This window comes from Toxotes jaculatrix, chromosome 10, assembly GCF_017976425.1.
Source record: "Toxotes jaculatrix isolate fToxJac2 chromosome 10, fToxJac2.pri, whole genome shotgun sequence".
Classification (NCBI taxonomy): domain Eukaryota; kingdom Metazoa; phylum Chordata; class Actinopteri; family Toxotidae; genus Toxotes; species Toxotes jaculatrix.
Genome location: NC_054403.1, coordinates 15,885,665 through 15,909,634, shown reverse-complemented (window position 1 = coordinate 15,909,634; position 23,970 = coordinate 15,885,665). Strand labels below are relative to the sequence as shown.

General features: G+C 42.8%; 1 protein-coding gene across 1 annotated transcript; it reads left to right on the top strand.

Moving 5' to 3' along the window:
* Nucleotides 1-314: 314 nt before the first annotated feature.
* clcf1 (cardiotrophin-like cytokine factor 1) lies at nucleotides 315-7,871 on the top strand. Its single transcript, XM_041047692.1, has 5 exons — nucleotides 315-412; nucleotides 532-644; nucleotides 2,435-2,605; nucleotides 3,599-3,753; nucleotides 4,500-7,871. Exons 1-5 carry the CDS (start codon nucleotides 315-317, stop codon nucleotides 5,853-5,855), a joined length of 1,893 nt encoding a protein of 630 aa, XP_040903626.1. The 3' UTR covers nucleotides 5,856-7,871.
* Nucleotides 7,872-23,970: the final 16,099 nt, after the last annotated feature.

Here is a 23,970-nt window from a genome sequence, read left to right as displayed (position 1 = left end):
GGAGGGCAACCTTTTTTGGCACCGGAGGTAGTTTTTCCTGGACCAGACCGGAGAGATTTACTTGCACATGGTGTTCCCACAATACCAAATTCTGTTTAAGTGCTTGTTTAAAACCTCAAATGGTGGTGCATGTTGGGAAAGATGAAATACTAGTAATCTTGGATGGAAGCGGCACAACACCCACAAACGCCGGGTCATTGGTTTACCAAAACACTGTCTGGAGTGTAAAATGTCAAGTGTGTTACAAGGCTCTCTTTGCCCCTGAACTCAACCTTTCATCCTAAAATTCACCTCTGAACCCTGACCCTGTGGTCATGTTTGATTTTGACCCATTTGGAGTGCAGAAGCTCTGGCGCCCAAACTTCATGTTCAGCTCTGTTTTGCAGATGGCAGCCAGACTACAGAGTGCCAGGTCTGACATTACATGGGCGAATAAACCGAAAATAAAAAATACGATCTGTTGTGAATAATGGAGCTCCCCTGTGAGTGCATATGTGTAACTTTAATAGGTATGTGTGTGAAAATGCACAGAGGCGGGTCACGGACGGCCGTTGTAGGGAACCCCTGTGTTGCTGTAATGCAATCCTCCCACGGAGAATGTTCTGGTTTCAACCCTGCCCTGCGGAGTGTGCTTCCACTGCCAGGTACACAGACACAGCCCCAAGCCTGCAGGGCTCGCCTTGAAGTCAGGCTATATGCCGACTATAGTGCAGTTACTCAGTATAATATTATATAACAACAACACGGCTCTGGGTTTGACTTACGCGTACAAAAGAGCGGTTGTTTTTAGCCACAGTGGAGGATGCTTTTAGACATGTCAGCGCTCAATCAAAACAACAAGAGCCTTTCACGTCTGGCAATCATCTCCGAGCATGTGGCTGCAGACAAAAGGAAACATTTTGGAACAGTTTGGGTTGATTTTTGCCAGAGAGAATTTTCTTTCTTCATCCCAGGCTCCCTTTTTTTCTGTTTTTTTTTTTTAGTACCTGTTTATTACTTCTGAGTGCGACCCTTTTAGCACACTATGTGTCATTTTCCTCCAGGGATGTTTACTGTCAGCGATGTCGCGTTGATTTCGGGGTGTTTTGATGCTAATGGAGGATGTTCGGTGGGTGGAGCCCCGGGCTGATGAGCTCCAAATGTTCAGGCGTTGCTGAAAGATACTCATTGCTTCTGACAGGTGATGAGGCTTTTGCGGTTGAGGAGATCGGAGGAGGGGTTGTCCTATTTGACTGATTTCAAGGTGTGTGTGGGAGCGTGTGGGAGTTGCCTGGGTCCAACCACAGTGATTTAGAAAATAGTCTGGGAGGATGCTTTGATGTAGCCGACTACTCGGGGTCAAGCGGTAGAGGAAGAGTCAACAGCTGTGAAGAGGCTGCTTTTTTTTTTTTAAATCAAGCAGCTGGGGAGTTGTTTGTTCAGGTTTCGTCCATGTCACTTCGATGACAAGCATTTCTGATCATGTTTTAATTTGTAACTGCCAGTTTCCCCAAACAGTCATTCAATCTGTCACTGAAGCTCAAGTCATTTGATGAATATATTGTTTTTAAGTGGGGCTTAGCTTGTTAGGCTAGTTTGGGAGCAGAGTAAGTAACTTTGAAAATATATGCCATCATAGTCACTCGTTACACTGTCATCACTGCAATTTGTACCATTATCAAAGAGATTATCTTCGCTTGTCAATGTGCTCATTTCTCTTTATTTTCTTTCTGATTACTCTGACACGTTTGATAGAGGCACAGTAAAGGATATTTTCCTCTTTGACGCACTTGCTTACTTTCTTTCTTACTGCAGTTATAACACATTCTTGTTCTACGGTTGCACAACAGACAGACAGACAGCACATTTTTGTGTATAGAATAGTATAGAGTACATACCATCATTTAGTTTCTACCCAGCCCTGTGAGGGAATGCATACCGATACGTCAGATTTAAGTGGCTGAGTCAGAGGAAAAAGGTGTTGACTGTTTTAGGTCAGAACTTGTTTTCTTAGAACCACTGAAAACGTGTTGAGGGTAAATGTTTTGCAATCTGTTGAAGCTATTCACTTAAAGTCTCTTGTTCATCCTGGGGGGCCCGTCGTTATGGCAGAGATGAAAGAGAGAGAGAAAAAAGGGGGGCAATAGAAAGGGAGTACAGGAGCTAATCAGGGTTAATTGGCTGCTGTTATTTTGACCTGAGGCAGAGAAGAGATAAGGAGGAAAAGTGGGAAGGAGAAGTTTGAGAGCATGTGACTAGTGCGAGAGGAGAAAAGAATTAAACTGAGGAAGCAAAGGGAGGCTCGAGGTGTGTAGGAGAAAGACAGAGTGGGTGAACGAGAGAAAGCTGACAGGGTCATACACATTGTGCAATACATATTTCACACCTGTTGAATAGCAGCGTGTTTTGCCCATAATTACAAGCGTGAATCACCGCCTACCGTCTGGGTGTCCAGAGGATGAGAGTGAGCGCAGCAAGGATGGAAAAAGGATAACGGAGAGCAAGAGACGACGAAAGAAATGCGTGTCGGGCTCGGGAAGTGTTGAGAGAAAGTTCGAAAATAAAGGAGAAAGTGTGAAAGCGAAAGCGTCCAGAGAGAGCAAGCACAGGGCGAAGATAAGTGCACGTACATAAAGTTTCTTAATGTTGAAAACCACCTTTCAGCTCCAATTTTCTCTGTTTGAAACCAGAGACAGGGGCACTAAAAGGTTCCCAGTGTGACAACCCCCTTTTCTCTCTCTCTCTCTCTCTCTCACACACACACACACACACACACACACACACACACACACACACAAATGCAAAATCACTGTATACACTTACAGCAATGCGAATTTAATCCACATATATAATTACGGCTACAAACATTCTCACAAACACTCACACAGTAACATAAAACACCTACACAAACACTCTGAAACATAAACAAGAAGTCGCCAGCAAACATACAACTGATACAAACACATTAATGTTTGTGATTGTAAAGAAAGCCACATGTCTTTGTTTTTGGGATATCGGTCAGGAATGAACGTGTATGCGTGTTTAAGCGGCTGTTTGCCTGACAGGCTGGTGTACTGAACATAGGAGCCATTTGTCTGACTGTCTGAAGCTGACTGTCTGAAGCTATTAAGCAAGGTTTTATTTGAAGCCAGAGTAAACCTCCGACAGCCAGAAACCTCTAAAATTAGATTGGAAACGGAAAAAGCTTTATTGGCAGTGTCAGATGACTCTGACCTGGCAATATGTAAACAGACGAGGCCATCGCCATAGAGACAAAGAAATAAACCAGCATATTGTAAAAATTCCTATAAACAGTGTGAACAGCGCAGCGACTACAGCAAAGCTTGGAAACTGTTGCTGGAGGTGATTTTTGTCTGTTGAGCTCTCAAGTCATCAAATTAATTTAAAACTCCCAAGTTAAATAATCACAAAATGTCTGAGAAAATAATGGCTGAGATAAATTTCATCTCACTGTTATGATTACAAATACCTCTGCAAGTGTGTGTTAATTATCACTTGGACACGCACGATTTGAGTGTCATTAAAGAAACATCTCACACTGTGTCTAAGTTTTAATCTCAGTCTTTGTTTTTTTTCTTTTTTTTTAATTTCTCCACAGTCCATCAACACCAGCTCGTCCTGCTATTGGCTGCTGCCATGGCGACGGCCCTTGATTCGTCCCACAACCTGGCCAGTGAGAGGAGTTCGATAGAAAGTACATATGAGTTGACCAAATACCTGGAGTATCAGCTCAAGGAAATCAAAGATGTATATGTGAGTAATTTTTTGTGATACCATTCTGTTTCAGTATGATATTGTTTTTTTTTATACTGTTATTATCAAAGCCAACAGGTGAAAAAAAAACATTTTGCATAAATTTTATGCTGATTCGTACGTTATAGAGAAAATAACTATCAGACTAGAGAAAATAAATATTTTAATCTACACACAAACTAAAAAGCAAAAACATGTGGCTTTAAAGACATAGTATGACTATTTCTTGATGGCGCTTGCAGTGCAGTGCCTCATCTGGTTACTTCATGGTTACGACAAAACTTCAGAAAGCTTGGGCCCAATCAAGAAATTGTTGTTGCTGTTTAAAAATTATGTTTGCAGGACCGTACCATTTTATTGTCCTTAAAGGATTTGATCTAGCTTGGGTGCTATTTTCATAGTTTTGACCTTCTTTATATTTGTAACTCATAAAATTGTGCTCACCATGTTAATTACTGAGATCTGACAATGCGGTGACAGAAGTCTGGGAAAGAAGCAGAAGGTCAGGTCAGGTCAGAGAAGCTTTTTCCAAACCTTCTGTTTGGCTAAACTAATTTGGAAGAAAAAACAGAGCCAAACTGCAAAGTCATTGTCGTAAACATCCATCACAGTTTAGTTACTTCAACTTTGAATTATTGTATTTGTCTACATTGGGCGCAGGCAGTTTTCCTGTGTATTGAGGATGGTTGGTTATAATCTATTAAACCTTTTCATCCTTTCTTTTCCTTTTTGTGTACCTTCTCCAGCTCACCTATCTTGGCCCTCCATTCAACGAGAAAGACTTCTCCCCTCCAAGGCCCAACAGTACGGCTTTGTCCCTGCCCAGTGCTGCCACCCGCCTGGAGCTGTGGCATGGCCTGGAGAACCAAGCCCGGCTTGCCCAGAACCAGAAAGCCTACTCTGTGCTGCTGGCAGCCGTGAGGGAGCTGGCCCGCTCCACCCTCTGCCCCTCCCTGAAGACCTCGCTGCTGCACTTTTGCACAGGCCTGGATGGGCTGCTGGGCTCGATATCCGCCCTGATGACCACTCTTGGTTACGCACTTCCTGCTCCATCTGCAAACATGGGAAGCAACAATGGCGAGCTGCAGTACTCTCAGAGGGGGACAGGAGGGGTCCAACCAGCCCCACTGATGAGCCAGAGCATGTACAGGTCCAGAGCTGGTACGAGGACAGAGTCCAGTCAGCGCAACAGTCAGAAACGAAGTGGAATGAGGGTGGTCAGAGGAGAGCGGGAGGATGGCACCAATGTAGACCTGATAGAAAAAAGGAGAGGGAAAGAGGGGAGGAGAGCAGAGGCGACAGCAGCTGGAGGAAGGAGCGGAGGATCGAGGGAGAAGGGAAGAGGAGAAAGAGGGAGGAGAGGAAAGAGGGAAGACCCTGAGAGCCGGCAATGGATTGCTAGTGAAGAAGTGAGAGTACTGGAAGAGGAAGAGGAGGAGCTGGAGTTCGAGGGAGGGGTGGAGAGATGGGGGAGAAGGAGAAGGTTGTTGAGTATCAGCGAGGATGGAGAAGAGAAGGAAAGTCAGCCTGAACCCGGGGTCAGAGTGTCGTACCCAGGCACAGAAAGCTTCAGCCCCCTTCAACAACCAACCATCCAAAACAACAACAACAACAACAACAATCATCAGTACAGCTACAGCTTGAACTCACATCACCCAGACACACTCAGAAAAGAAGATGGTTTTATTGTAGAGAAAAGCAGAGAGTTAATGGTGGCGGAGGAGAAGCAAACCGATCTGGAAGCTTCCTCGACTTTCTATCATCAACGGCGGCTTCCTCGCTCCCTCTTCACTCCCACTCTCCAACCTTCTCTGTCCACCCTCTCCCTCCTCTACCAGTTCGGAGCAGGTGAGAAGCACACCCTCCTCCCGCAGTCCGTCCCTCTGTCTTTACGAAGGGGCACCTCCATCCTTTCGCCTCCCCTGACCCCGCTGCTCTCCTCCACCTCCTCCTCTTCCCCCTCTTCACTCTTGTCAGTGCGGCCAACAATGAACGACTTCGCCAGGAAGGTGGAGGGGTTTTGGATATTGCGGGAGCTGCAGAGTTGGCTGTGGCGATCGGCGAAAGACTTCAACCGCCTCAAGAAGAGACTTCGAGGCTGAGACACTGACACGGGACTGGACGCCGAGACAGCACACACACAAACACACAAGCTGTGCAGTATATCGGAAATCTATTTGCACAAAATCCAAGTGGAAACAAACTGAGAGCTTTAACAGACAAAAGCACATAAACACATTCACGCTTAACACATTCATTCATAACGTCCTGGAATAAGTGAATGAAGGACTGTTTGGCAGGTCACCAGAAGCACTAATGGAATATAACACACACAAAGCCAACACATTACCAGCACTGTCACCCGCCTAATGCACATAGCAGCTCATTGAGCGAGACGCAGTGAGACTGGGCTGAGTTACCGGACTTCACGGCTCATAGATCAACAGAAATACCACTGTAGGTGGTTAGACACACACACACACAAGGGTAGACTGAGTGACAGGCAGCGAGACAGACAGTGCAGCCATTGAGTGAAAACTGATTCAGTGACCCCAGATTGTGTGAATCAGCAAACATTCATTTTCTCTAAAGGCAGAAGGGAAACTTTCTGAATGGATAAAAGACAAAAGGAGAGGGGGAAATGACCGGAGGGATGAAGAGGGCACAAAGGAGGAGAGGAAGAGGAAGAAAAGGAGAGGAAGAGGGGAGGAGGCATGAGTCAGGGTGATAAGCACTGGAAATAACGGGCAGAGGGGTACTGCTGAGTAATCAGAAGTCGGCCGGTCAGTTACAGTAACTCTACAACAGTGCTACACATCGAGACAGAGAGGTGGTCAAATACACACACACACACACTTATAGTGGTATTTGGTGCCTTAACATACCATTCACGTCTTTGCTGCTTTTGATTCAGAGCTCATAATTTGTACCACTTTTTAATGATTTCATTCCATAGCAACAAATATTTAACACAATCTTGTAGAATAGAAACATTCTCCTTTAAAAAAAATCTCAGTAGATGTATTTGGTTTTATGTTTAAAGGAACAGTTTAGACATTTTGGGAAAAACAGGCTTTTTTGCTTTCTTGCCGAAAGTTAGAAGATGGATGCAACTTTCATATCTGTCTATTTGCACAAAAACTGAATAGTAAGAAGGTCAGGTTTTGGTGCTACAGTCTTGCCGTCGCCTTAAGATTGCCAGACAACCAGGAGAAACTCCCGGAAGTCAGTGCTCCTCGCTAAGACGTAGTCCAGCTCTTAACCCCCACAGATACAGCAGCTACGTGCACGGGCTCCATAGCTATACTGCAGCTGATATGCACTTCCTTGAAAATGTAACAGCAAATCAGGGCTACGGTGGCTGCAGAGATACCACATGGGGACAGAAAGAACTGTGACTGGTCAACACTGGCTGCTTGTGTTTTCTCCCAGAGGCTTCCGATGCTGGTAGAGACTGATCATGGTGAAGATAACACAAATCTGAAAAAGTGCTCAGTAATCTTCTTTTTTAGCAAGGCTCATCTAGCTGAGCAGTTTTCTCTGCAGAGCTTCTGCTAACTATAGCAACAGCTTACTACTGCAGTGAATGAAACACTGTAAATACAGTGACTCCACATGGCCTGGTCATTAATGAAATATCTGTAGGTATCTATGGCAGGACCTCCCCTTGTATTGATCGTAAATCTGACATCAGTTTTCATGCTATGCTAAGCTAAGCTGACCATCTCCTGGTTTAAGCTTTATGTTTAACACACAGACATGAGAGTGGTATCAATCTTCTCGTCTAACTCTTGGCAAGAAAGAGAGAGTTTCCAAAATGTCAAACTGTTCCTTTAAGTCACTTCGCACCCATCAACACAACAATTAAACACATTCAGGTGGAGGTTTCATGCCTTTTAAGACATGAAATCAGAGTCTTTTGCAATTTACAGAAGCGTAATTTGTTTTTCAGAATAAATCTATTGCTATGTTTTTGCAATGTGCCTTGGATGATGTGGCTAAAGGTTATGGATCATATCTCTATGATATTTATTGAAAAGATGTTTATTTATTTTTCTCCAGTGTGAAAATACTGTATTGTAACTCAAGAGAGAATAAATAGTAGCTTTTGTACAGACCGTGGTGTTATTGGTCATTTGGGAGTACATTGGGAGGAGAGACAAAAATGCAAATGGGATTTTTGTTTTCAATGGTTTTAGTTTTATAGGGATGGTTACGGGTGATTGGCACAAGGGGAGAGGAGTTTTCTGGAAAACAAAGGCCGGCTCACATTCATGGCAAAAAAATAGAGCGATTGAGGCGGGGTATGAGAGAGTTTTTATTCGTCTGTCCGGGTGAAAATTTACGATCGTTCTTTTTTCCTTTCATCTCTGGCTTCCCACCTCCCACTGCATCATCCCTCCTCCCACTTTGCTTTCCTTTCACATCACACTATCTCACGAAGCTTCTCTTCCCCCCCAAAAAAACATCCCTCTGACCTGTGACAGTGAGGGATTTACATGAGCACAAACAAGCGCAGGTACAAACACACCCCTCATAATCCCACCAACCGCCCGAGCTCTCTTGTTGTGTCTGTTTCAATGCCGCCATTCTCCCTGTCTCTGTCACCGCCTCTGCCTCTTATCATTTTTTTGCACGTCTGTTGTCTTCCACACCCACTCTTTTATCGCTTCCTCACCTGTTATCTTTTTTTCTTTCTCTCTTGTTTGGCTTTATAGCACTCGGCTATGCTTTCTTTCCCACATGCTCTGCAGCTCTCTGGCTCCCTCTCCTCGCCTCAGGCCAGACATTAAGGGATCAATGAGAATCTCCCCTCCATCACCTCCGAGGTACACACCTGCACACAAACGTGCACACACCCACCCTGACACACACAACCACTCGCTAGCGCATAAATGTGGACCATGCTGTGCCCTGCGGCGTACACTCAAACCTTAGTCGAACAGGAAGTGACTTATACGAGAAGTCAACTGTGTCAACACTGACGCATCATCACACACACTCATGACTCTCACTAAGTGGGGGAAAGGGTTAACGCTGACAGATACATGACACATATGTATACACATACACACACACACATGCACGTGTAAGAGGCTGTGTGTTTTTTACATTCAGTAAGCAATGACTGAGGGGCTGCCAGTAGTCAACAAAGGCAGCTTTGTATGGTCTGAGTGTGTGTGCGTTTATCTGTGTGTGTGTGTGTCTGTGTGTGTGCGCATATTGCTTGCCCCTGTGTGGGCTTGCAAACGCAGCACGTGTGTGAATCATTATCTCTATGTGTCAGAACTTCGTTGGAATGAGGCTTGTCATGCGGAGCTATCTAACAGCCATCACTCACTGTTGTCTCTCTCTTTCTCTTTCTCTCTGTCTCTCTCTGTCAGCGAAGCAGAGACAAATTGCTGTAACTAATACGTAACAGGATCGCCGAGCCCTGTTAGCTGGCGAGACCTTCGATAAGAACAGATACTGTGAGTGACAAGGCATCGACATTATTGGCTTGTTGGGTCGATGAGGCAGCTGCTGACGGAAGGACGCTCTGCTGCTCAGACATGGCCTGTCTGTGTGATTGGCAGGCTGCAGGCTGTAATGCAAGACTAACGACCCACAGGCCATCTTGCTGAGGAACTTTTATTTGCTCTTGGAGAGCACCTCTTCTATTCTTCTGGCAACTTTGCTCCACACTCCACCTCCTTTTAGTCTTAAAGAAAAACACCAAGATTCTGGGAAATTATTCCTTGTCCCCCTGTGGAGGTCAAGTACTCATTTTATCACATGTATATACATCATGTTGAGTGACAGCAGGCCTCTGACATCATCTGAAATCACCATGCCGATTTAGTGTTACACTCTTGTAACATTGTAGGCCTCAAGATGGGAAGCTTGAATAATAAAAGAATCTAAATCTCTTTTATTTCACCTATTCTTCGTCCTGGTCAGAACCTTGCACCTATATTACCGACAGTGCGACTCGACCGCAGATTTGGCATCTGACATCATTTGAGGCAATTTATGAGACTTCGCACAGCTTCCTCTGGAGCCACAACAGGCTTAATACAACTGGTTTTATACATACAGCAGTACTCCCCAAGACCTGTAAACCAACTTTGGTGTGTAAAATCTCTAGAGCTCCCCTTTTATGATCATTTATTCGGTCTAAGAATTGTATAGTAAAAGTTTGGATCACTTACTGCATAGACACTGTTAAAATGCATAAAATCTGATAATATCACAAGGGTTAGAAATTTACCACTGTGTTTCCTGGTTTGAATGCATTCAAAAGTACCAAGAGTACACATTTGACTCCAAAACACCTAAAAATATAAATGAGGTTGTGATATGTCAGTAAATCATCTATTCAAAAGAAGACTCTACTGTCTACTAAAGGTCATCTTTCTTACATTCAACATGGTTTTTGAGTCATGTGGTGATTGTGGTGTGTGTGATCTCATCACTGAAGCTGACCAATAGACCGACCTCCCAAAAACCTGGTATATTCCTTTAAGATACACAGATGCGCTCTTTGAGCCGTTCCTGGACCTCCTCTTCCTCCATGTCTGTCTTCTTCTCTGTTTGCACTCTATCCTTTTTTGCCACACTCTGTCTCCCAATCTTTTTTCCATATGTCTCTCTGCCTTCCTCCTTCACCGTGTCCATCCACAGGCCATCCTCTCTAACTGCACAAGTAGCCATTTTGTGTCATTTTGTGTCATCTTAGCCTCATTTTCACCCCACGTGTCCCCTTTTCTCTGCTACAATCAAACCCTTTCACGCTTCCCTCAAATTCCTTCGGCCACCCCCGCGTTCTCTCCCTCTTTTTCCATCTGTCTATCTCCCTCTCTCTGTCTCCTCTTCCCTCTCCCTCCCTCTCTGTTCTGCTCACCTGCAGCACATAAAAATTCCTCTTTTCTTTCTCCAGAGAATTGTTCAGTCGCTCAGGGATTTACTGCATTCTTCTTTGCTTTCTCTCTCTCTCTTTCTCTCCATATCTCTCTCCCCTGGTTTCTCTCCGTTTTGGCAGCACTACACAACATTTTATTCAGCCTATCTTCTCCTTTGTCCTTTTAACACATTTATATCCTTCCTTAAGCCCCTCTGTGTTTTCTTTCTCCATCCCTCCCTGTCGTTCTAAGAACACTCACTAATCCTGTACCTGTTGTTTCCATGACCCCACCCTAGTTTTTTTATTTTTTACTCCTTTAGCACCCACTCTACCTGCCCCACCTGGCCTCTCCCTCCCGCTGGGTTTCTGCCATGACTAGGAACATCCCGCCTCCACTTACTTAGCTGGAGGGCGCAGGGTTGGGCTGCAGCTTCTCACCACCATTTTTGGGTTGGAGGGAGGGTGGGGGTGGAGGTGCAGGGGGCGCTCCAGGGCCCCGGGCCTGGGATGAGGTTGATTTATGAGTTAATCAATTGGTTGTCCGTGTGAGTGAGCAAAACCGCAGAGGTGTGCGAGCTCTTTCATGTCACTGTCTGTGCTTGTTGACTTAGTCCCTTAGAAAAACACTGGGAGCTGTCATTCCCCATGTTGCTCAGCTCCCCGACATGCTTTCAAAAGCAATTAAGGAGAAAATGACTGGGTGTTCATTCATCTGGTGGTTGAATGGCTTATATGTCTGGATGTTCGTGTGTCGTTGTGTGGATGTTATGGTCTTACACACACCGTACCTGACCGTGAAAAGTCATGGCATCACCTGCATGAGGTAAATTTTGACCTTTAAATCAATCTCAGAGAAACAAGCCTAGATTTTCTATGGGTAATGTGACAACAAACAGTTCTCTTTCTCGCCACCTATTGAAACTCAGACTGTGTCCACATTAGCTTTTCCAGGGCTTTTCTGTAGTGACCTCTTCCCACAGAAAAACAATAATAATAACTAAATAATGAATATTGTTTTTTAAAAAAAAGGGCAAAATTTCTTCTTCTGCACCTCACAGCCAACATCTGGTAAGTAGTGGGACAAACAGCTCAGCTGACCAAATCCTTTTTATGATCGCAATATCATCTGACAAAAGCAACATAACTACATGTCAGTGATCGTTCAACACCACAGTTGTGCTGTTTGATTGGCTGTATCAACACATAAAATTCATGACTGTCGAAATACTGACAGATAATGAAAGATGAGAGAGACGAGCGTCAACTGTGACTGAGCAGCCACAGACACAGTCAGTCCTTGTTTTAAGTCAAATTCCAAATTCTTGATCTCTTTGTTCCCATTTACGCATTTTTATGTTTCTTTCGTCAGACAACTGAACAACTATAAAAACAGTTACTTAAATAGTTATTTAACCACAACCTGTTAATGCAGGTTAACCTGTAATCGCTCGAAATCTGATAATAAAGTCTTTGTCCTTATGTTAAATCACTGTTTTATCATCACATCATTGACTAATAAATTCAAAATACATACAGGTAAAGGAAAACAAATCTGCTCATATTCAGCTATACTGACAATTAACTTTAGTGATCAGATCAATATGATTTGAACAAACACCCAGCTGTCAGAAACAATCATTTTAATTTTGTAATGTCACGGTATGTTTGGTTTTACACAGCACAATGGTTTTTAACAATTGACTTTTGCAGATTACAATTAGGGACAAATACTCTGGGTGCAGATTTCCATCTTTAATCACCTCAGACTTGAGTGTCACATTCAGATTTATCCAGCTTTCAGTCCAATAGAAACTAAAACACATCTGACAAAACTGTGACGGCGCCAACTGATCTGAAGCTTGGTCTGTAGTCAAGAGGCTCAAATCAAATCGTAAATCCCAAATACTTTATGAGTAATTGTGCCAACTGTTCATGATAGCCTGCCCTGTTTTTTAGCAGCCCTGTCCAGACTCTGCATGATGTTGAGAATCAGGTGTTTCAGCTTTAGAGAAGTGTGTTTTTTTTTTTCATGCAGTCTTGTGTGTGACTGTGCTCTTTTTTTTCTCTCTCTCTCAGTGTCTCTTCCTTTCTGCTGGTCTGTCTTGCCAGGGTTTATGTTTAATGTATTTTTGTATGTGTATGTGAGAGAGCGATGAAAAGAGAAAACAAGCAAGTTAAAGGAGAGAGACTGAGAGAAAAAGCAGTGCCAGATGACAGACAGATGATAGAGGAGGCGTTTGATGGCATCTAAGTCTGATAACTGACATGCATCCTGGCAAAAGCACAGACACACAAATTCAAAACAGAGGGAGAAATAGTTGGGGCAGGTGGGGTATAGCCAAGCAGAGTGAGGTAAACACGCATCCAAACACAGGGTATGTCTCAGCACCTTTGTTCTCTGAGCCAAGCTATCCCGAGGTGATTCCAGCAGCTACAGCCAGGAACTTCCCTCCACGTATTTGTTTTGCTCATTTCATGACAATCATATTCCTCCCCATCCCTCGTAAAATTTCATTTTTGATTAATGGCTGCGGTGAAGTGTGTGAGCAAAAAGATTTTTTTTAACCTCTTTTCTTTTCCCTGAGGCTTTGGGTGAGAGTCAATGAGGCGTTTTACATATAGCTGTGTCGCGGTCTACGTTACATGTTTGACGTGTCACGGTTTGTTAGAGACTAAAACGCCTGTTTTGGACCAGCTGTCCACCCACACAAGGAAGACTTACAGTGCTCTCTCTCACTCTTTCTCCCTCTCTCTCACACATTTACACACACACACACACCTCCATCCTGCTCTGCGACCTGAAAATGGGAGAATGGTGCGAAAGGTAAATAGAAAGCTTTTAAACTGTCTGCAGGACACACAAAGACAGGAGATTATGGAAGAACTACAGACTCCCTCACACATATACTCACGGTCGCACACTTGTTTTTGTCACTTAAGAGGAGACTTTACATTGACTTACATTCAGTCCCTGGAGACCTATCCTAATCTTAACCCTAACAACATGCCTCAATCTCACCTTAACCCTAAAAGAATAAGCCTAGTGATACATTTTATTTTTCTTATTGTCAACAATTTTCATGAAAATACTAAAATCAACAATTAACCTACTAATAACCACTGTCTGATGTAGATTCTTCCTCCTTTTCAAAGACCACTGTTATTGTCAGGAGTTGCTTTTCATCTCATTGTATATGTAAAAAATGTATAGTGACTATAAAAGGCATTCTATTCTATTCTATTGTATTCTATTCTATTGTCTAAAACCTTAAAAACATCAATGAGCTCCAGTTTTGCACTGGGTTACATGTGTATTAATCCACTGCTGAAAATAGTCCTCAACAAATGCAGAATATAAGTACGAACAGTGTTCGTGACCAGTTTTCAAATATTTGTGTCCTCAGGAACCAAAAAGGCTCAGGGCTGGGGGAATCAAAAAAAAATTGAGAGATGGGTTGTGGACACCAACAAAAAAACAAAATATTACAAGCCATATTCTTTAACCTAACATTAAACAAAAAATCCTAAAATTGATTTACCTCCCAGGATTTCTCCTGCAGTTTGAGGCGATTTTCCACAATGCGATTGTTCTTCTTCCCCGCAACATGAGCAATAAAAGTACACACAGCAGACCACTTTCTTCTCACACCTGTGCAGACACAACACACAGACAACACACTTGTCCACAGCTTCATTTTTTCCCCCCTCTCCCACAATGCACCATTTCAAAAGGCAGAACCAAATATTTTTCCATTCCAGGCCTGGAAAGTACACAGGGCATATCTTTTTACAGCCCTCTTAAAAACCCCACGGTAATATGATGCTATTTCTTCATTCCGTCACGCTGTCTGACAATTTGACAATTTGAGGACATTAAAACAAGACTGGACCAAAGCAAACTCAAGCAAGACATGCTTGTGTCTGCCTGGAAGGACGGACAGGGATGAGCAAGTGAGAAAAGTTTGGAGGGAGTCCTGACCAGACGGATGAATGAGTCCGATTCACATCCCATTTGAGACACCAGCTTGATGTTTGACAGAGATCTGAACTCTTCATTTCAGACCTGCAGAACCACCACTGCAGATATCCAGAGAAAATATTCCCACAGTGTGGAGCAAGGCTGACTCTGTTTCCCTCTGTGCTGGCAGTTTGAATTCAGAAAGTTTTACATCTTGAATCTTGCAGCTGCCATGCAAACCTACCATGCAAGTATTTAATGCTAGGAGCAATAACATTCAAAGGGAACCAGAACACGTTGTTTTGAATAAATTGTGCTTTCATGTTGGGTTTGCTTGGTAGATGGAACAAAGATCAGATGCGCTGGTCAGTTTCGCCCCGGGTTCCTCGGTTCTGTGTGACAGTCAAAGTTAATCCCTCAGCAAAGAGCTCAGTGGGAGCTGAAATAACGAGTGACTAGAATTAGATTTTGCGCAACGTGCCCTGGCTTGATTGACACATTCTACAATCAAATCAAAGTGCTGACAGCTGGGACTGATTTCCCTCAACTTTTGTGGTTTAGCGACAGAACGAATGGGAAAGCAAAATACAGAAAATCACAAGAAAACAGAGACAGAGCTTGAAATAAGGGTAAAGAATGGGACATTTTCCTTGACGTCACATTAGATTATTATTTGGAGCTTGGGTGCTATTTGTTTTCTATTAGGCTGATTCTTGTCATTTCTCACTGGGAAGAGTGACTGAAAAGTAGGAAACTGAAGCGTACCACAAAGATGTTCAGATACAGCGGTTTCATAGTCTACAGCAGCAATAGTGTGCCAAGCCAGAAAGAAGGTCATTTTTATTATGGTGCCCATTTTCTCATTAGTTTAACATAAAATGTGTAACAAGTTGTATTTACAGTTTTAGGCCCAATAAATAGAAGCTTAGGCAGAGAAGTTCAAGGCAGCCTTAAACCTGCATTGTTCGGGGCAGCGTGACAAGCTGTAAACACAACATATTATCACCTTATAAAATTTATTTGGCAGCTGGTTAGCAATCAGATGCCTAATACGTCCAGCAGAACAATGTAAGTGTTCATTCATTCATTCATTCAGAGTCAGATTGTGATTAATGTTCAATATCACTCTGTTTTAGCTCTGTTTTTGTCTCCACCAATTATCTGGCTCTTTTGCAGCTAAATGCTTCACTATGGTCAGGTACTACTTAGTCTGTCTGCTGTTTGGTTCTGGGCAGGTAGTGTATGGTGGGTTTATCAGAGCTGTTTCACTAAAAACAAGTACCTCCTGTGGCAGAAAATGACAATGACAGTAAGAGCAGTTACATGGGCTTGAAATGGTGAAGTTTCAGGCCACAAAAATCACAACAAGCTAAAATGCTCCATAAAGGTGAAGGGAATGATAGAGTTGCAGAGTTGGATGATACTTGTCTGTGGGTTTGTCGGTACATGTGGCCCCTTTCATATTACACATAGTCATCCGACCCGTTATTTATATTAAATATTGATTAGAGCAGCTTTAAGGATTCACTTTGGTTGAAATAAACTAGATTGTACAATGTGCCATTCAACGACATCTAAACACAAAAGCGTTAATACTTGTTTCAAACGGCCACGCTCTGAAGCAGGAGAAGAAGCCTGCTGTTTTAGCCTTCTCCTGGCTGCACCACACACCACCGCCCTGATCTCTCTCCAAGAAGTCTGCGTGTCTCTTTAGTCTCGACATGGTGAACCGTACAAATGGGGATAACAGCACACATTTTCAGACCATCTCTCCTTGAAGGTCTTCTTTGTGCTGTACTCAGTTACACACAAAAAGAACTCTTGGAGGTAGTACATACACTGATATCTCAGTATGCCTGTTCACACTGGAGGAGTTTTCTGTGTTGTGTGGTCTTGTTCTAACAATAGATGATATCCTGTGCTGTATATATTGTAAAGCTCCTTGAGGCAAAGTTGGAATTTGTGATTTTGGACTGTTTAAAACTTGTGAAATAGTTGTATAAAGAATGAAAAAAGACAGCCTGACAAGCACTTTGTTTGAAGCGTTTGTTTGAGGCCCTCTTGACATATGATTTCAATAAAGGTCAAAGTTTAAAGTTGACTCAATCACTGCTGATTTGATCCCACAGATGGGGTCACAGTCTCCTTGAATCCTAAATTTTCTGTGACCTCCCAAGGCTGCTTCAAAGTCACAACATTTCCACAGAGGAGCTGAAGTGGATTGCGTGATTTTCTTTTTCTCTCTTGCAGATTTTGAAAAGAACGGTGAAGAAAGGCAGGAATCCTTCTGCGGCTGGGTGAACTGTAAATAGAGAAACATGGAAAGTGTAAGGAATGGTGAGAAGAGAATTCAGGGTTAAGCGCAAAATCAAGGACTCAAAAACATCTACCATGAACATGTATTTTCCTAACCTTGCGTGGGACCCATCTCTGCTTCTCCCTCTCTTAAGCTCTTGGTGGAGTTTCATTAAAGTATGCTTTTAAGTTAATGCATGATCTTATCATGCATCTCCACTCAGCTCAGCTCCTCTCTCGGCCTCTCTCGCTTCATTTGTTATCACTTCTAATCTTCTTCTTCCTCCTCACTGTCTCCCACTGCCTCTCAATCCACCCTCACCCCCTCACACACACACACACACACACCTTTTCTCTCTCCCTCCGTTGTTCTCCGTCCGATTTACTCAGCCTGCTTCAAGGCACTCATTATCTACTTGAAGTTATGGAGTTCCTTAAAAGGCAGAAATAGAAGAAGGGCGAGAGGAGAGGGGTAATATTTGAGGCCTGAGACGTTAAGACCTCCACCATTCCTCCGTCAATCCATCTTTTGTTTTGCCTTTCACTCCCATCCCTCCATCTAGAGTTTGTGTTACACCAGTAGTCCTGTCTCTTTCTCCACTTGCCTTGTTCATGTTTTCTTTCCCTAGCTCATCCATCATGTTCTGTCGCCGGCGGTTGTGACGCTGTCGTGTAATTATCTCATGTTTATGCGAATATGCTTGTCCTGTACGAGGGCTGCATCGGTTTTATGCATACTCAGGGTTCCTTTGACTCCATGCCCCTGACTTAAAGAGCTTCATGTCATAATTCAAGCCAGAGGGAGACGTTTGATTGGCCCACAGACCCAAAGGCTCAGTGGGATCTCTTTGATTTTACACTGCTCTCAGTGGTGGCTGTCATTTTCATACAGCAGGAGTCCACGGGGGGAAAGAAAAAAAAATTGATGAATGTGCTAATTACTTTTAGGCACCTCCTCGGCTCACAGGGTACAAATGCACCATAAGCAATTTGGAGGATACTTTTTATTACAGGTCTTTCAGTATTGTGCAAACATACAGTTTCAATTTGAGGAGCCACAGTGGGAGTCTAACCTCTAACCACAGCACGGGTGGGTGCCATGCTCTGCCCCTTCAGCTTCAGAGGAGCGTGCAGAGAAACAGCAGGGAGGGTAATCACGGCCTACACTCAGTGTCCTGAAGGCCCAGATGCCCCACGAAAGCATAACTCAGGCCACGTTCAAACTGGACTCCATTTTCACATCTTCTTTCAATTCTGACCACAGTCTTATTTGGTTATAATAAATCTCATCTCGTGTGCATCTTTCTTGCCAGCGTGCCTGGCTCCTCACTCCAAAAGAACAACCTCAAAAGCTCCCAGGGCCTGCTTCTTTCAATTTTCTTCACTTTTTGTGTAAGGAAATAGAAACTATAATGCAGCTATTGTGCCCAATTTTCTATTTTTAAAAAGAGAATAAACTGTTTTTGAAAATACCTGTGGAAACATCGTAAAAACTTTGAGCCTCTGGTTTCTTCTTGCAGCAGCTGACTGACATCTAATAGCCAGCATTGTGAAGAGACGCACTGTCAGCATCCGTAATGCACAACTGACTGGCGGATGTCATATACCCGTATAGCCTACTAACATCAATACAAGATGTTTTTTTCTTCTTTTCAGCAAGCCCATATAGCATTGGTTATGTACTATTGGCGGTTTAAAATGTCTGTCCCTTTCAAATTCACGTTTATTTGCCATTTGAGCATCTGCTCCAAATATATTAGCACTGAAAATGAAGCTAAAGTAGGATGTTTAAATGAAATGACCTCAAGGCTAGCAGTCGTCTTAACCATGTTGGAATACTGCATGGATGCTCTTCAGTCAGAGCAGTGGGAGGTTTTAGCAGATCCACCACACCAGATAAATACACTTAAATTTCTTCTTTTTGGTAATAACACCACATAACTAGTCACACTACCACATAAATAGTCACATAAGCCACATAAGTCAGAACAAACGCCATGGTTGAATACATAGTAATTTCATAGCAAAATAATAATAATAATTTCAGTTAATCTCCAAAGACTTTTGAAGTTATGTGTCTCTCATTCTGTTTTGTTGTTACCTTGCCCATTATTATTATTGTTTGGTGTGCATGTGTGGATGAGGGTGTTGAAAAATACGTGCTTTGGGTGCGCTTTTGGTGCGCTTTTGGTGAGTCCATTAATCTTACAGGATTGGAGGGCCGCACCCACCAAGGGAAGATGCATGAAGCTCTGCAGTGAAGCAACTGATGATATATTTGGCAGAATTGGTGTAATGAAGAATAATGGGAAAACACTTTCCAACTTGGAAAAGGCAGGCATTATAAGGTTTTATGACAATAAAGCCTCCAAGTTCCTGGAGGGAACAAGAGGCTGGAACCCAGGGGATGTGTCAGAAAGATGCATTCCTGCTTTGTTTTCTGTGTTTGAGGAGAGCACTGGATTACATTAAGGAGAAAGCTCCTGCTCCAAATCTTGCCTGGGGGTAAATAACCCCACTGGAAACTGTTTTGTTTCAGCCCACAGTACTGTTTCCTAAATGATTGGTCAGTAGTTAAAGAGGTTAAATAGACTTCTCTTGTAAAAAGTAGCACCATGCTGTTTTTATAGGCCTCTGTTGCCCTCCTGTGGTGAGCACTGAGCGTTACTATTAGCTGTTCATGACTTCTCAGGAGTCGTGAGCGTGTTTGACCACCTGTGTGTAGTTTTGAGCTGAGAAGAATGATGTGTTATGGTCTTCTGCTAATGGAATCATGAGATTAGATATGTTTTATGTTTCAGGTACCGTGAGACTCGCCCGCTCCCCTGCCAACCCTCCAACCGTCCTCGCATTAATGAAAATTAAGACCATATTGAGTTTGTGTGCGTGTGTGTGTGTGTGTGTGTGTGTGTGTGTGTGTGTGTGTGTGTGTGTGTGTGCGTGTGTGTGAGTGTGCGTGTGTGTGTGTGTGTGTGTGTGTGTGCGTGTGTGTGAGTGTGTGTGTGTGTGTGTGTGTGTGTTCACTGATTGCTGTCTGGACCATATTTAAGTAGAAACAGATTTAAGAATGATAATTAGGCCTAATAAGATGGAATTTCCCTAACTATGTCAAACAGCAGCAGCATCACAGGGCTGATTTTAAAGGGGCTTCTGGTCAAATGAAACCACACACACACACACACACACACACACACACGGATACAAAAGGCAATATGAATTCTAATGATAGCTCTTACTACAATTATCTTCATGATAAAAATGTTTTTAAATTTACAAGTAATGTGACCTCTGCAACACATTTAATGCATGCTAAATGCAAACCTGAAAAAAATAGTTAAAGTTTTGGGAAAAATATGTTTATTTGCTTTCTTGCCAAGAGTTAGATTAGAAGATCAATACCACTTTCATGTGCGTCTGTTAAATATAAGGTTGCAGTTGACAGCCAGCTAGCTTAGCTTAGCATAAAGAATGGAAATTAGCCTGTCTCTGTCCAAACGTTATAAAACTCTGCATACTAGCACTTCAGGAACTGACTGCCCCTGGACAAGAAATAGACTGGCACATAACTCCCTGTTGAATCACACTGTTTGTTGCCTTTAAGCGTTGTAATGTGTGTAATGTACAATGTGTGAATAAGTGAGAGTTTTAGAGATGCCTGTAAATGGATTTTGTTACAGTCTGAGTCCTTTTTAGCACAAGTTTGAAAATGGGGGGCGGGGGGTCAGCTAGCATGGATCTGTCCGAAGCAGACAAAATCTGCATACTAAGCCCTCTAAAGTTTACTAATTAACATATCTTGTTTGTTTAATCTGGACAAACACACTTGATTTTTTATACAGATAAAACAAGATAACATGTGTCAGTTATTAAGCTTTAGAGATGTTCAGACAGAACCAGGCGAGCAGTTTCCCTCTGTTTCTGTTACACTAAGCGAAGCCACCTGTCTGCTTGCTATAACCTTACATTTAATTATCAGGCCGGGCTCGGACCGGGGACTCATATGCAACAACTCAACGCTGGCTCAGGTGAGTAAAGGCGGTACACAGTAGTCAGGAGAATAAGGCAAAGGTATCCAAATCTGCAGACTCGAGAAACACAAGGGGAAAACTGGGTCGAAAATCACTGGAAAACACATAAGGATAATACTGCTGGAACACTTGCCACAAGGACGAAGACAAACTGGCAGAGAACAAAGAGGAAGACACGACTAAATAGAAGAGGGGGTGGAGAGACAATGGGGAACAGGTGCAACACATTAGGGCGGGGCCAGGTAATCAAACAGGCGGGAAACACAGGAGGGCAGGAAGTAATTCTGAAACGAGACAGAGGTTAGAACAACAAAGTAAAACAGGGGCACACAAAATAGGACGACAAGCACGAATGAAAGCCATAACCTGATTCAGGGGCTAGACGTGACATTAATAGACAGATGCGAAAATTGTATCGAGCTTCTGCAGCTCTCGCGAAGAATGTAAATAACCATGTGTTGAACTATTCTTTCACATTTAAACTTTACTCTATTTTTCCTTACATTAAGTTTGCTCAGATCAGTGGGAGTTAGAGCAAATATTCCATTATTTGGTGCCTCTTTGTCAGAACAGTCTCATTTCTCAACTCTTTCCCAAGAGTGGCTGGTCTGATTTGGACCAGGCTCAGCCATTTCACATCTGAGAAACTTCAGCCTTTACCACGAGAGAAAAGCTATCAGCACACAGGTTTCAGAACCATGTCACATCACGATCAAATGCAATCCCTCAGCATCTCCAGAGGGATGGAGTTGACGCCTGTCAGTCTGGAAATGCTTCCAAAGCCATTCCAAGAGCTCCGGGGCTCCGCTGATTCCCAGCCAACTACATGCCGTACAAGTAGAGGAACTGTGGGACAGTAGTGAATCTTCCAACAAGTGGTCACCCTGCCAAAACCTCTCAAGGCTCAAAGTATTAAAAATCATACAGAAAGTCAAAAAGAACCTTCATTTCAACATTCAGCAGTCCACAGGCGTCTTTGTCCTTGGCTTTGGTCAGCATTTATGAGTCCACCATCAAAAGAAAGCCGGAGAAAAATGAGAGTCATGGCAGGGTACCAAGACAGAAACCACTGTTCACTTGCAAGAAAAAATGAATGCTTGTCGAGGGTTTGCCAAAACACACCCTGGTGATCCTAAAGAGTGCAGACTTTTGGCAAATGCACATACAGTAGGCTTTATAACAAAATCCATCCTGTTAATGCCAGAAAACCAAATGGACAGATGTATATTCATGGTCAAACAATCAATAGTATAAGCAGCATTATTGTTGCTGTATTGACAGTGAATCTGGAAGCATCAGGCTTTGATTAAGCCTCTCTGTCCACAAATCAGAAAGTCTGCAAATTGCCTTATTAAACCCAGAAGTGTTGGAATGAATCTGGATACGTGATTAGCTCAGTTATTTTTGTTCCTTGTTATCAGGACTATTGTTTTCCTTCTTGCATTTAGAAAAGCAAAAGAATTTGCAATCAATTAGCTAGCTATTGTGGAAAACGACCACAGCTCCTGAACTAACAAGCCTTTTACGTAGCAGACTGTTTGGCATGTCATAGCAAGAAAATGCCACATTCATGTTGCATTGGAGTTACAATTATAAGTTTCTGTAATTACAACTGGGAGACTCTAATTTTTCACAACCAAACAAATGTGGATGCCTCACATCAGCCAAAGATTGTTGTTGTATGTAATTAAACCGATTTAATGGATGTGGTGTTGTTCGGCCAATACACACCATCTTGACAACACTTGCAAGTAATTAACATGGGAATCTTTCCCGTTCCCATCCATCCCATATGATGTGAACATGGCAAAAGCACAGATGTCATCAATAACATTACAAACAGCTGCGTCCCATTAAGGTGAGCTCGTACCGGGGCCCTGGTCGTGTGCACGCTGGCTCACTGGTCATGACTTACTGGGATTCTTGATGGAACTGAGCAGAATGTGTTTCCCCCTGTGCTTTTACTGCAGTGACAAGACACAACGTCTGCCGAGAAAAAGGACTTTTATGTACGCTGAAATACCAGAAACTAAAAAAAAGCCCTTCATGCTCAGAATCTACAAAAGTCTCTTGAGATGAATCAGTCTTGAATTGAATAGAGGGTCAAAGCGCCTCAGTGAGAGGAATGTACACAGTGAGAAGGATCAGTTTCTATGTGTTTGGCTGCAAAGGTTATTTCTACATGTGATAACCACCTTTTGAATTTAAGGGGTTTGGAGTCATTTCCCAAAACAGGTATTTTTTGGCTGCCTGTCAGGAAGAAATTGGCATTCAAAAGACCAAAATATTTTGAATTCAGTGTTGCAGATGGACATAACAGGATGTAGTCTGAAGTAAATACTTGCTCGTTTCTTCACTTCAGTGGTACATGTTTTAGAGGAAGGCAAAGCAAACGGTTACACCCATGGCACTTCTCATATTTTATCAAGCTCATGTTTCTCCATACATCAGTTCCTAAAACTCTAAATGACAGTTTAAAATGTAGGACGTTGATTCTGATGTGTATAACTGAGCTGTTTGTCCAAAGTTTGCCTGTTTCTCCACAAAAAAAATGTCTATGAAAGACACACCGCATTTTCACTGCTAACTTCCATAGTTTAACTGTCTTTATCTTTATTTTTCTAAAATTATGCAAATAAAACCACAACTTTTGGAATAAAATATGAAATTTTTGATTTACTTCAAGATTAAATTAAAGGCGCATTTGGATTGATGTAGCCTTTCAGATTTTCTGTGACTTACAGAGATGGGACCTGCATGAAACTGGATATGTGTGTATATTTACTACATGTTAGGTGATCGTTCTGTTAAATACTTTATATGCTTCTGTAGTTGTTGCCTGAATCCCTTGTCAATACTGCTGCTTGCCCAGCAGGTGGAGCTGTCTTTCAAAAGTCCACACAGCTACAGGAGGCAAAAAAAAGTTTTCTTCATTTCAAACAAAGGTTGTGCATTTTAAAATGGCTCTACAGTTGCCATTCTGTGTCATTAATGAATTTCTGCCAACAGAAAGCACTGAGTGGTGATATATTAATGGCACTTCTTTAGAATGT

What these genes read in the sequence shown, in the direction of transcription:
- clcf1 (XM_041047692.1), top strand. Translation starts at nt 315, where the DNA reads ATGTTTGATTTTGACCCATTTGGAGTGCAGAAGCTCTGGCGCCCAAAC. An exon ending in GCCAGACTACAGAGTGCCAG is followed by an intron (nt 413 to 531) that starts GTCTGACATTAC and finishes GAAAATGCACAG; the next exon opens with AGGCGGGTCACGGACGGCCG. An exon ending in GAGTGTGCTTCCACTGCCAG is followed by an intron (nt 645 to 2,434) that starts GTACACAGACAC and finishes CTGGGTGTCCAG; the next exon opens with AGGATGAGAGTGAGCGCAGC.